The sequence below is a fragment of the Cnephaeus nilssonii genome (assembly GCF_951640355.1).
Source record: "Cnephaeus nilssonii genome assembly, chromosome: 6".
Classification (NCBI taxonomy): Eukaryota; Metazoa; Chordata; class Mammalia; order Chiroptera; family Vespertilionidae; genus Cnephaeus; species Cnephaeus nilssonii.
In genome coordinates, this window is record NC_137077.1 from 20,467,083 (window position 1) to 20,480,348 (window position 13,266).

At 51.1% G+C, this 13,266-nt stretch overlaps 1 protein-coding gene across 2 annotated transcripts; it reads right to left on the minus strand.

Moving 5' to 3' along the window:
- Positions 1–1,144: 1,144 nt before the first annotated feature.
- Positions 1,145–12,210, minus strand: LPAR5 (lysophosphatidic acid receptor 5). Of its 2 annotated transcripts, none has more exons than XM_079775878.1 (2): positions 12,147–12,210; positions 1,145–3,882 (listed from the first exon to the last, which is right to left on the minus strand). In XM_079775878.1, the coding sequence occupies exon 2, from the start codon at positions 3,669–3,671 to the stop codon at positions 2,565–2,567; it is 1,107 nt and encodes a 368-aa protein (XP_079632004.1). In that variant the 5' UTR covers positions 3,672–3,882; positions 12,147–12,210; the 3' UTR covers positions 1,145–2,564. The 2 variants fall into 2 exon arrangements, with proteins under 2 accessions (XP_079632004.1, XP_079632003.1); XM_079775877.1 differs by lacking the exon at positions 12,147–12,210 and adding an exon at positions 11,998–12,111.
- Between the last annotated feature and the right edge of the window lie 1,056 nt (positions 12,211–13,266).

The following is a 13,266-nucleotide window of genomic DNA, read 5'->3' on the forward strand; positions in this document are numbered from 1 at the left end:
GGTAATTAGAGTTGATTTGTTCTTTTGTTCCCACTGGGTAGTAAACTACTTCACAGCAAGACCCAACTGTGCAACATTCCACAAATATTTATTTGTTCTAAGCTCCATCAGAGAACCATCAAACAAAAATCCCTGCCCTCAGGGAGCTTACAGTCTACCTGGGGAGAGGGAAGAGACAGACAATAAATTATAAAAATTATAATAAATAAATAAGTAAATTATATAGTATGTAGAAGATACTTGCTATGTTGGTTTTAATTACTTTGGAATTTATTTCATGTATCTGCATATAAAAATAATCCAGTAGTTTTTAAAAATTGTGTTCGGTTCTGTTTGTTAATCCCAGGGTTGGAAGGGCACGGGTGGGTCCTGAACCCTAAGGATGACGCAAGACTTAGCAGGTGCTAACCTCCAGGCCTCTTTTAGAACAGCAGGAGGCGAGGGCCTGCTCCAGGACTCTAACCTCCCGCCAGATGGTGGAAGGCACGGACTTGGAGGCTATCACGGAGGAATCTGGGTCAGTTCTCTGGTTTGGCCACCAGGGGTCATTTTACACCTGTAAATCACCATCTGGACGGATCACATAGACAAAAAGGCCCAGATACTCACAGGAAAACCCTGACACTGGCACGAGCGGGCGGGCGCGCGTACACACACACACACACACACACACACACACACACACACAGAAACATACAGCATTGAGAGACAGGCACAGAAAGGCATACAAGACCGAGGCATGGCAACAACTCCCTCGCTAATGCCAGGGTCTCAAGATGTCCTAGTGCCAACTCTGCAGCCCCTACCGGCTCCCGACGCCGACGCCGACTCCGGTAAAAAGGGAAGAAAGCAGTAGGTGGCCCATAAACCAGTCTTCCATTTCCTTTGCCTCCAGCTTGCTAAGAACAGCCCGCCGATTCCTGTCCTCCCATCACACTCTAACTTCCCTGTCAACTTCTTTCCTGGCTGCGGCACAGTTCCTGCTCCCTCTGGGAGAAGCCCCACCCCCTTCTCCCCAGGGTGCCTGTGACTAGTTCCACCCCCACCTTAGGGCGGCTGCTCCAGCAAGCCCAAGGCCAAGTTCCATTGGGTGCGCAGCTCCGACTGTCCCACCCCCACCCCAAACCCCAAGCCTTAAGGGCTACAATTATTAATTGATTTGTTGAGCATTGCTCTCTTCCACAGCAATAAAAAGCACTCTATATAATGCCCTGGGAAGAAGTTACACAAGAACTTTAATACTTGAGTATAGGTATAGTTCTCAAAGTGTGATCTGGGGACTGACTCTTTGAGAAGTCCATGAGGTCAAAACTGTTTTCATAATACTATCGTCGTTTGTTCTTTTCGCTTTCATCCTATCACAAGTACACAGTAGGGTTTTCCAGCGGCTTCATGGAAGATATCATTGCTCTCACAGCTAATGGAATGTGTGCCTGTGTATTTCTGTCTTTTCAAATATGTTTTTTATTTATTTTAGAGAGGGAGAGGGAGAAAGAGAAACATCGATGTGTGAGAGAAACATGGATTTGGATTGGCTGCTTCCTGCACGCCCCCCTACTGGGAATCCAGACCAAAATCCTGGGGATGTACCCTGACCAGGAATCGAACCAAGGACCTGTTTGGTGCATGGATGATGCTCAACCAGCTGAACCACAGTGGCCAGACCTGTATGTTTTGAAAACTTCATTTTAATTTCTAATATGGTCAGTATCAAAAGAACTAAGTATATTCAAAAGCTCTTTGGAATTCTCAATTTTTAAGGGTGTAAAGGGTCTGAGACCAAAAAATTTGCGAACTGCTACTTTAGTACAAAGAATTGTTTCCTTACTCTAGATGAAGCCGTGGGGAGGGGGGTGGCAGGAGTAGACTTAGGATCTAGAATGGAGGAGGTCTTGAAAGGGGGTTGGAGTGTAGGATAAGAAAAGACCTAGAAAGGGGGACAGGGACCAAGATTCTGGAGAAAAGAAAACCTTCTAACTCACAGTTTTGCCCTGCCCCCAACCACCCCAGGTTGAAGGTCAGGTCTAAATTATCACAAGTTTCGAAACAAGAAGGAAACCAGTTCTGTCTTATCCAATAAACTCTTGTATTATGCTCAATGCCGGGGAGGGGAGCCCAGGTGGGAATGAAATGTGGGTGGCACCTACGGCCCTAAGACTGCGGAGGTCAGTCTAAAACCGGGACATCCATTTTTCTGCTACATCTACCAGTGCTGGGCAGTGTTTCAAGTCCCCCGCCAGGGCATTTCATCCATGCCTCTGCCTCTGCCTTGGCAGGCTCACAGCACCACCACTTCCTACAGACTGGGGACGGGGTCTTCTCTATGCTCATCATCACCACTAACATGAAGAAGACATTTCCACCAGCACCCTTCCTTCCCCGCGCCCCTTGCTCCCACACTTTGCTCCTTCTGCATTTATGAGTTGGAGTTGCCACCCAGAAATCCAAGTGTCTGATCCACCGCCCTCCTGTACGCACCCTGCAAGTTTTCCGGTGCGAGAGGCGCGCGGGGGCGGGGGGGGGGGGGGGAGGTGGGTGTAACCGGGCTGGGGCCCTCTGTTCGCTTAGAGGACGGAATCCTCGGGGATTGGCGTCCGGGGGTTGGAATGCCTGATCAGTCCTTGGCTGGAGGCAGCAGGCCTGCTGGTGGGGGTGGGCTCCCGGGACAGTTGGGCGAGCGTCCCTCCGTCCCCGTTGGAGGCCGAGGTCCTGGGCCCGAGAGGCGAGCCCAGGCCGCGCAGGGTGTTGCGGAAACCCTCGGCGCTGAAGTAGTACACCAGCGGGTCGAGCACGCAGTTGGCGCCCGCCAGCAGCACCATCACCATCAGCACCCCGCGCACCTGGTCGCGGGCCGCGGGGCTCGCCGCCACCAGGTCGGCCCGCAGCAGCCCGTAGACGGCCAGCGTGGTGTTGTAGGGCACGAAGCACAGCAGGAAGATGACCAGGTTGACCAACAGGAGGCGCACCGTCTTCCGCCGCCGCCGGCTCTGCGTGGCGTCGGGCCGCGCCAGGGTCCAGAAGACGCGGCCCGACGAGTAGACCACGGCCACCAGCGGCAGCAGGAAGCCCAGCGCCTCGGCCAGCAGCACGAGCGGCAGCAGCCTGCTCTTCCACAGCTTGTCGCCGAAGCTCTCGAAGCACAGGTGCACCCGGATGCCGCGGTAGCTGCAGGCCGAGGGCCTGTGCACGAGCATCGTGGGCACCGCGAACACCAGGATGAGCGCCCACACGCCCAGGCAGAGCAGCCGCGCCACGCGGGGCCGCCGCAGGTGGCGCAGCCGCAGCGGGTGCACCACGGCGGCGTAGCGGTCCACGTTGATGAGGGTCAGGAAGATGCAGCTGCCGTACATGTTCATCTGGAAGATGGCGCCCGCCGTCTGGCACAGGAGGTCCGGGAAGGGCCAGTGGTGCAGCGCGTAGTAGGGCAGGCGCACGGGCAGCGACAGGGTGAAGAGCAGGTCGCTGGCCGCCAGGTTGCACATGTACACGCTCACCACGGAGTGCACGCGCAGCGCCCGCAGGAAGACCCAGAGGGCCAGCGCGTTGAGCGGGAGCCCGGCGAGGAGCACCAGGCTGTAGACCACCATGTGCAGCCGGTGCGTGGCCCGGTAGTCCGGGCACGGGAGATCAGAGCTGTTGGCAGAAGTGTTTGCTGAGGAGTTGGCCAACATGGTGCCGGAGTGTGCCGAGGGGCTAGCCTCGGGGCGTCACGGGGCACACCAAGGTCCTGACTTCGCAGTCATCTCCAGGGCAGGGCCTGGAGGCTGCATGGAGACAGTCCCAAAGCCAGCAGGGGTAGGGCCGGAGAATGTGGGTTATGGCTGCAGGGCCGATGGCTGCCTGGGGTGGGTGCCTTTGGTCAGGGCTTCATCATCCGGAGACCTGGAGTAGGAAGGCAAACCAAAAGTCAGCGTTATGCAAGGCCAGGGTGGAGGACAGATGTTTATCTAGCTAAACTGGCTGGCCTCTTGAGTCTTTTCTCAGCCTCAAGCCTTTTCCCCGCCTTCTGTCCTGCCAGAGTAGCTTTCTGCAGCAGGGCTGTATAGCAGTTCAGACTGCCTGGGTTTCATTTTTTTCTTTTCTTCTTCTCCTCCTCCTCCTCCTCCTCCTCCTCCTCCTCCTTCTTCTTCTTCTTCTTCTTCTTCTTCTTCTCTCTCTCTCTCTCTCTCTCTCTCTCTCTCTATATATATATATATATATATATATACATATATATAATTGATTTCAGAGGAAGAGAGAGAGAGAAACATCAATGATGAGAGGGAATCATTGATGGGCTGCCTCCTGCACACCTCCCACTGGGGACCCAGCCTCAACCCCCCGCATGTGCCCTTGACCCCTTGACCAGAATCGAACCTGGGACCCTTGAGTCTGCAGACCGACGCTCCACCCTGTGAGCCAAACCGGCTAGGGCAAGACTGCCTGGGTTTCAATCCTGGCTTTGCCAGTTCACCTAACTTTAGTCGTCAGAAAAATGACTTAATCTCTCTGAACTTCATTTTCTTTACTTGGGGGTGGAGCGGGGGTCGAGGAGTGGGGGTCATAAGGTCTTTAGATTAAATAAGATTACTGTATGTATATAAAGTGTTCAGGCTTTCACAGGCATGTTCACAGCAGTGACCAAGACAAGGCCTTGCCCCCATTCACTTCCATTCCACTGGGAGAAGCAGGTAATAAAGGGCAAGTAAACAGGTGTCCTGGCAGGTGGTAACGAGTGCTGTGGAGCACCTCCCCTGGAGCAGGTGTTCTCTGGTTCCCTTTTATCTAAAGAATAAAGTTCAAGCTCCCAAGTACAGGACAAAATCCCAGCCTCACTCTTCACACCCACTTTGCTCCTGTGTGGGCTGGGCTTTCGCTCAGAGCACCCTGAGTTTACTTCTGAGCTGACCTCTCTAAGTTTCTTCATCTGTAAAGTGGGGGTAATAATATAACAGGGCTCTCCTGGGCTGACCACACACCAGCCCAGCCCTGCAGGCCGGGCAAGGCCCTGTGGGTTGAGCTTTTCCCCTGGAGAATCCGACTAGGCAGCAGTCCCCAACCAGTGGTCCGTGAGGTCCGAAAGGCTGGCGACTGCTGGACTAGGGAACGCCCCAATGGGGTTCTGTGATAGGGAGAGATGGCTGTTTGTTAGTAAGAGATCAAAGGGGACCCTGAGCCCAGAGAGCAGGGCAGTGAGGTGAGAAAGTACCATGGGTACCGATGAGACTGCTGGAGAGAGGCAACAGCCGGCAGACAAAGGGTATAGTTAAGAGGTGGAGGAGCCAGACGACAGGACATGGTCTCAGTATCCCACCTTCCTTAATGCCACGAGGCCACAGAAGCTACCCAGATGCCATCTATTTTGTGTGTTTGTGGTGAAACATACATAACTTATTTACCCTTGTAACCATCTTGAAGTGTACAATTCAGTGGCATTAAGTACCTTCACAATGTTGTGTAACCATCACCAGAACCTTTTCACCATCCCAAACAACAACTTTACACCCATTAAACATTCCACCACCATTCCACCACCACCACCCCTGCCCTCCAGCCACTGGTAACCTCTATTCTACTTTCTGTCTCTGTGAATTTGCTCATTCCAGATACCTCGCATGGCTGGCGTCATATATCTGTTCCTTTGTGCCTGGCTTATTTCACTTAGCAAAAGTTTTCAAGGTCCATCCATGTTGTAGTACGTATCAAATGGCATTATTTGTTATGGCTGAGTAAAATATTCATATATATGTATATCACATTTTGTTTATTCATCCATCTGTCGATAGTTTCTTCGGTTTTTCTACCTGTTGGCTATTGTGAATATAATGCTATGAATATGAGTGTCCACATGCCATCTTAGGGAGCAAAGTTGTGCGGAGACCCTGAGCAATTATCCTAAGATCCTGGACTTACTCCTTTCAAAAGGAACTGCTTGAATTCTTACATGAAACTAAATTGTAAACCTGACTGTAACAAGTTTTCTTGTGGGTTTTTGTTCATTTGTTCTCCCTCCAACCACTACTAACTGCAGTTTAAGACTTGTGAGAGGTGTAGAACAGTTAAAGGGAATAAAGAAACACTTCCTAGGATTAAAAATGGCGGCAGAGTAAGATGCTGCATGGACATGCTCCTAGGAACAAACTGGTATTACAACTAAAATACAGAACAACTTCCTGAATAATCAGCGAAAAACTCACAGGAGAGAACCCTGATACCTGAGGACCGAAATTAGAGACCGCCTAGAGACTGATTTATTTTGTATATCGTAAAAAAATAAATAAAATAGTTTGGTTTTTTTTTTTTAAAGAAACACTTCCTCTCCAAAATACCAATTTCAACAGGGAAAAATTACACTAACTGGGGCTGAAAAGTAAATAAAACCAGGCTCTGTTCCTGACACATGCCCCATCTCCCATGCTCCTTTGCTCCAGCTACACCAAACTAATCATTTTGCACATACTTTATGTTTTCATGCTGTTTCCTCTTGAATTTCAACTTGGAATGAGCCTCCTCCCATTCTCCAACTGACAGACTCAGTCACCTCTGAGGACTCTGTGAGGCCTTTCCTGACTCCCTCCCCACAAGGCAGATGTGGTCCCTCACTGGCGCTTCCCCTGGGTGCCCGGGTTTATCACAGCTGTTCCCGCCCGCCCGTACTGCAATGAGCTGTTCTTTATCTGCACCTCCCACTCGACTGTGAGCTCCTTGAGGGAAGGCCTATGGACTGTGACTTACTCATCTTTGTATTGCCAGCACCTACGTCAATGTCAATAAATGTTGAGTGAAATAGCTGTCATTTACTGATTGTTCACCATATCCTGGGGTGTTTTATATGCACAGTATTTAATCCTTCCAACAGCCCTTGGACGTCGGTGTTTATCCTCATTTTTACAGGCAAGGAAACAGCTTAAGAGCTCAGTCAGTGAGGAGTGAAGTCAGGTTTCAAACCCAGGACTTCCTGGCTCCCAAGTCCAAGCTGGTGCTACTTCCAATAAGAGTGGATGGTAGAGATGAGGGTGGAGGCTGCACAGAGCTCCTGGTCTTTTACAGATGCCGACATGAAATCTGTGCCCATAGAGAAATGGTTTTACTTCCTCACTTGTCTAATTGAAATATGTACTTTTAAGTAATCTTTCTTTTTTTTTCCCCCACTTCAAACACTGGTAACATGTGCTCACCTGTCTTTCACACACACAAATAAGCCCCTCCTTATAATTTCCACTCATCTACTTAAGCACTTAGCTTGCTGCTTTGAACTCCTCAGGTTGTATTGTGTCTATTTGTTCCATTTCCCCAACTAGATGGTAAGATCCTGGGATGGGACCACATCTTTCACGGCTTTTCTTCCCAAGTGTGCTCACACCTCCATCTCTGTCTACTTAGCAGGCCCTTGTGGAATTCATTACTGCTGGCAGGATATCTGCCCCCTCCCCCATTGTCTGTTATATATCAAATCAGTCAGCTAACCACAACTAACCACTTCTTCTTCTTCTTCTTCTTCTTCTTTTTTTTAACAACTAACCACTTCTTATCACATTTCTGACTATCTTGTCCACATGTATAACTCACTTAGTAAAAGACCATGCCCCTTAAAAAGCCTGTTTGGAAACAGGTTGCATTAAAATTTCAGTAACAGTTCACACTATAATTACTGTAACACTTTATCATTCTTCATCATTACTTGGACAATCAATACTCCTTACAATTAGGGGGCACCTACTAGACGTTGAAAGAGTGAATGAATAATTATTCCCCCAAAATTGCAAGTCTTTCCGTTGACAAAGTTGCACTGTTTAACAGACCAAAATGTATTACATGAGCTGCTATTTAAAGGTAAAGTTAGGAGCCCTTTAGCAAAGCTGAGGCTAATGCTCTTGCTCCAAAAGAAGGGCGTCCCTGGGTTTCTTTATAGTGGAACCTATTTGTCAAAAAGTCACCCCTGCCGGACAGACTTACACAGAATGGCCCAAGCTGAGTGTGGAAAGCTGCCAGGCCCCTGCCCTGGTCCCCACCCCATCCGCCCCGCTTCCCTGAGGCTCCCCTCAGTGGAGCTGAATGGGCACCCCGCCAGGCCAGATGACAAGATGGAAAACTGCCAAAAAGGAGGCACACAGGAAACGGAAGGAGGGTGCTGGATGTGGGGAAGGGGCGGTCTGGGCCTCTCCCCAGCCCTGCCGTGAGGAAGAGGTTGGGTTGTAGGGGAGATGCAGGAAGTAAAGGAACAGCAGCCAACCCAGAAAAGAACCGACACTGGGGTTTCATTTCACAGGGGAGGAGGGATAGGACACGGAGGCCTGTGTGGGCTCAGCCACCTCAACAGGCACGGATGTGGGAACATGAGATTCCTAGTAACATGTCCCTCAGTGTCGCTGCACGCCCTGTAACCCACAAATGCATGGAGGCATGGACAGACGGCCCCAGGAGGAAGGGCAGACACAGCCCCTGCCTTAGGGCCCGTGTCCTTGCACCACAGAGTCAGGCAGCTGCAGGAGCACATACCTCCACGGAAGTGCACGAACAGATGCCAGCGCCAAGGCCCTGAAGGGCAAAGCAGCACCACACACATCGAGGCACCAGGGGCTGTGCCATCCCACATCACCTGCCCACCACACACTCACACCCGAGCGTGCAGCCACGGCCCTCCTCCCTGTGTCCCTGTCCTTCAGCCTCCCCTGTGCACCTCCAGACCCAGGTTCCTTCCTCGTGTCCTTAGGGCGTCTCACACCCGTCCCATTGTCCTCTGAGCTGGGCTGGGCACTGCTCTTTGCTGAGATAAGCGGGGAGGGACAGGGCTATTTTCTGCCACAGGCAGGAAGTAAGAATGAGAGAGTAAAAGTGGGCAGGAGGCTAGATCATGATCATTCCCTCTCTCCGCTACACAGAGCCCGCCAGCAGCACCCACCCTTCTGGCATCTGACCAACAACACAGACAAGAGCTGAAGACAAATGTGTGATTTGGGACAATGGTGGAGGCAGGGCGGGAAAGAAATACCTCCTCTTTGTCCAGCGTTCTTTTCTGCTGCCCTCTCCAGGCTCTTCTCTCCTTTCCCCTCCCACACATTCGTCAAATGCCTTGCTCTCTCTTCACCTCTTCTTTTTAGTAATTAATTCACATATTTCAGAAGTTTGAAAAGTAGGAATCTCAGATATCCCCGTCCTCCTTGCCCCAGGAGATCTGCTCTAGAATAACCCCAACCTCATTTTAGATTCTGAAATCCCGGCCTGTCAGTGTGTCCCACCTGCTACAACAAGCATGTCAAACTCAAAGGCTAAGACGGGCCCAATAAACAAGGTTTGAGTTTATGTGGGCCGCAAAAAAACAAAAGCTTCAATTTTCATAGAAATGTAGGTTTATTTTGATAGAGACATGCTGAATACAAAGGGCTGAGATAAATGAGTAATCATTAACATAAAACAATAGAACATTTTAATAAAATTTAATACTTTTTCTTGAACATTAACTTACCAGACACTGAATAACTCCACAAATTAATAAGTGTAACGCAAATAAACCTATTTTTCTTGTTCTCCGAAAGCGAAATATTTCCTATTGTGCATACCAAACAGGTCAGTCCAAGACTAATGACGTGGCAATCGGCTGCTACAATATTCGCTGCTAGTGTTAGTGGAGAGAAATGGTGCGCCTGCGCTTAAGGTGCGTAAGGGAAATGAATGCAACACGATTATAGTAATCAGCCATTAGCGAACGTTGTAGTTCGTTATTAATAATTATGTACAACAGGATATTGTAAAAGTTAAGTTACAAAATTCTTATTAAAACATTTCTTACATACCGTTATATTGGCTGGGCCGCAAAAATATTCATTGTGGGCCGCAGGCAGGCCGCGAGTTTGACATGCTTGCGCTACACAGCGTGTGCTCTAACCTGCCTTGTCAGCTAAGCCCACTTTCCTCTGCTGCTGGGCTCAGGCAGCATTGGGAGGATGCACCCTGGCACGCAGCCGGCTTCATTACAAAGGCCTCTCGGTATCTGTATATTCAGACTCCCCACACGGATCCAAACTGCCGAGCGTCTGGAAGAAGCCCTGACCCAATCCAAAGGCTTTGTGGAAAGGTCTGTCCCAGAGCTGCTTTGGGGACACGGGTGAATCCTGCTCGTCAGCTTGTCCTGGGTCTGAGGGCTCTGTGGTGTGGAGATAGTTCGAGGTCACCTGAGCGAGTAGATGGCCTCATCCTAACCCAGGGACCACGTTCTTCCCAAGGACAGGCACCTCTCCGGCACAGACCCCAGGGGATTGTCCTGTCCCATCTCCATCCACCCTCCTCCCGGGTTCAGGCCTGCTCTGCTTGCTCCAGCCAAAATGCCTGCCCCCACCCTGAGCCTGTCTCCTGCTGCCTTCCCAACATCATCCCCAGTCATGTCTTCTCCTGTCCCAGGTATTCTGACCTCATCCCTCCCGTTTCTTTCTGGGAAAAGGCAGAAAGTAAAGGCGGCCGACAGCTCAATCATTCGTTTCCTCAATGCGTGGTGTCACCTCCCCACCTGCACCTCTCTCTCCACCCTGCTTTCAAGAGCTGGAAAAACAGGAAGTCCCAATCAAGAGAAATCACTCAGAGGAGCTGTCCTGGCCCCGTGCTCTGAGGGTAGGCATGCATCTAACCTTGCTTGGCGGCCGGCCTGGCAGGGTCCTGCCTGCCTCAGAGAGTCTCCCGCAGCCTTCCAGCCTTGTTGACCTCACCCTGAACTCCCGGCAGCACTGAGTATGCGCCACTGGCTTCTGTCCTCACCCTTTCTACTGTCTCCTTGCCCCGTGGGCCTGTGTTGGGGTGTACACTGGGGGCAGCAGCGTGGGGAGAGCTGACAGCATCAGACACAGGCAGGCAGAGCTGGGCTCTGGTGTCTCTGAGTGGCCAGGAGGTGAGGCTTACAGGGATAAGATTCTGTTCCCCCCTCAAGCCTTGCCTCCATCTCCCCTTAGGGCTACAATTTCAGCTCACCCTAAAAGGAGCTGGAGATACAATCAGGTGGGAGGTCCTCTTCTCTCAGGGAGGCCCCCATAAACATAGATAATAGGTAGGCTGCTGCCCTCATTGGTGTGAGACAAAGGTATCATAAAGCCTTGCCCACCCTCAAATATTTCCCCCACCTGTGCTCAATATCTGAAATTTCATCTCTTTCATGCCACCCAGGAGCCACATTCTAGCATAGCTATAGGGACATTAGAAATAATTTTATCTAACCCTTTTATATAGATGAACGCATTGGGTTAAGGCAGTGTTTTTCAAAGACCCCATGAAAATACCCCTTGGAGGCCTTGGCCGGGTAGGTCAGTTGGTTAGAGCATTGTCCTGATACACCAAGGTTATGGGTCCAATCTCCAGTCAGAATACATACAAGAATGCACCAATAAATGCATAAATAAGTGGAACAACAAATCAATGTGTTTTCTCTCTCTCCCCCTTCATCTCTCTAAAACCAATGCAGATGATAGGTAGGTAGGTAGATAGATAGATAGATAGATAGATAGATAGATAGATAGATAGATAGACAGATAGAAATACCCCTTGGTTAGCTAGGAAGGATAACCATAAGAACACATTTGTGCCAGTGAACCCACTCATGGAGTTTAATCAGGTAAGTTTATTGTCATCTAGGAGAGGGGCTGGCCCTGGGAGGTGAGTGGGCATTAGGGGTTAAGTACTAACTGAGAATGGGAAAAGGTTGGAAATCAATCCCAGAGGACCCTCCTCATTGGTCTTGGGAAGTCCAGGGCTCGGCCTGACAGTGGGCCTAACGGGTGAAGGGGAGAACACAGCCTCCCGAGATGCCCCCATGTGGGGCTTCGAGCTTCAGAGGGACCCTCTAGGGTGTGTTCTGCCTGAGAAGGTCTCTCTGCCTGAGGCAGCCCCTTTTAGCTTTTTACTCTATTCAAAAGGTTTTCTGGGGCCCATGGCCCACCCTCACCTCCACCCCCACTCACATCTTCCATTTCTAAAAGTGGGGTGCGGCCCCTTATGCCCCCATGAGGTTCAAGCCCACCCGTGACACCCCCATACCTGTGCTCCCCGTTGAGCTCTGCCGCTGCCCCAAGCTGGCTTCCGCTGTCTGCTCTGCACTGGGCTGGGCTGGAAGGACCTGCTCCTGGGGCGGGTGGGGACACACCCACCTGGGCAGATCTCAACAGATTCCAGCTCCGCGCACTCACCCAACCCTGCACTCGCACTCCACTCGCAGGAAGAGAGAGGAGGAAGCAGTGCCTTCAGCAGTCTTCACAGACTGGCCAGAGAAGAAACCCCAGCAGATAATGGCACTTAATGTAACCCCAACTCTGGGCCAACTAATGATTCCCCCCCCCCCCCCCCCCCCCCCCCCCGCCCATCGCTCACATACTCCCCACAGTTTCCGGAAAGCCTAACTGGCACACCCACCCACTGATTCGATGACTAATCACCAGCCTCTAGATTTTCTCTCCAGTTCCCTCTGGGTGTCTCTCTTTTGGATCCCTGCAGGTGGCTTTGCTCTTGCCACCTGTGGCTTTGTACCGCCCCTTGCCTAGGGCCCCTCTGCACACTAGGGCTGCTGCTGGGCCCACTCTCACTGCAGAGTGTGCATAGCCTCTCCACCACAGCGGATACCAGGCTGGGCTGTTCCTCCTTGCTTCTGTCTCTTTCCAAGGCTGGGGGTTGGGGGGCTGGAGGGCTGGGCAGAGCTCAGATGACAGCCCCTCGTTTCTGTACCCTGGGGCCAAGACCCTTGTCCTCTGTATCAACAGGGCTGGACATGTTGTCCATGCTCAATACACAAAAATAAGTTCACGTTTTTGAGTGGTGAGTGAAAAAGGATATTGTGGTCAAGTGAGGTTGGAAAATGCTGGCTTAAACAGGTTTCTCTATTACAGGGCTTCTCAGAGCCTTGAACATGCCGTTGAAAGGTTGACCATGTGTTGATAATTGAAGCTGGGTGAAGCATAGGGGTGCATTATCCTATATTATAAAAGGCTAACATGCAAATCGACCAAACAGCAGAAGGACCAGTCGCTTTGATGTGCACTGACCACCAGGGGACAGACGCTCAATGCAGGAGCTGCCCCAGGTGGTCAGTGCGCTCCCACAGGGGCAGCACCGCTCAACCGGAAGCCAGGCTCATGGCTGGCGAGTGCAGCGGCCGTGGCTGCCTCTGGCAGCGCTAAGGATGTCTGTCTGACAGCTTAGGCCATCCCCCTGAGGGCTCCCGTACTGTGAGAGGGCGCAGGCCGGGCTGAGGGACACCCCCTCTCCCCCGAGTGCACGAATTTCATGCACCAAACCTCCAGTACTATTCTATTT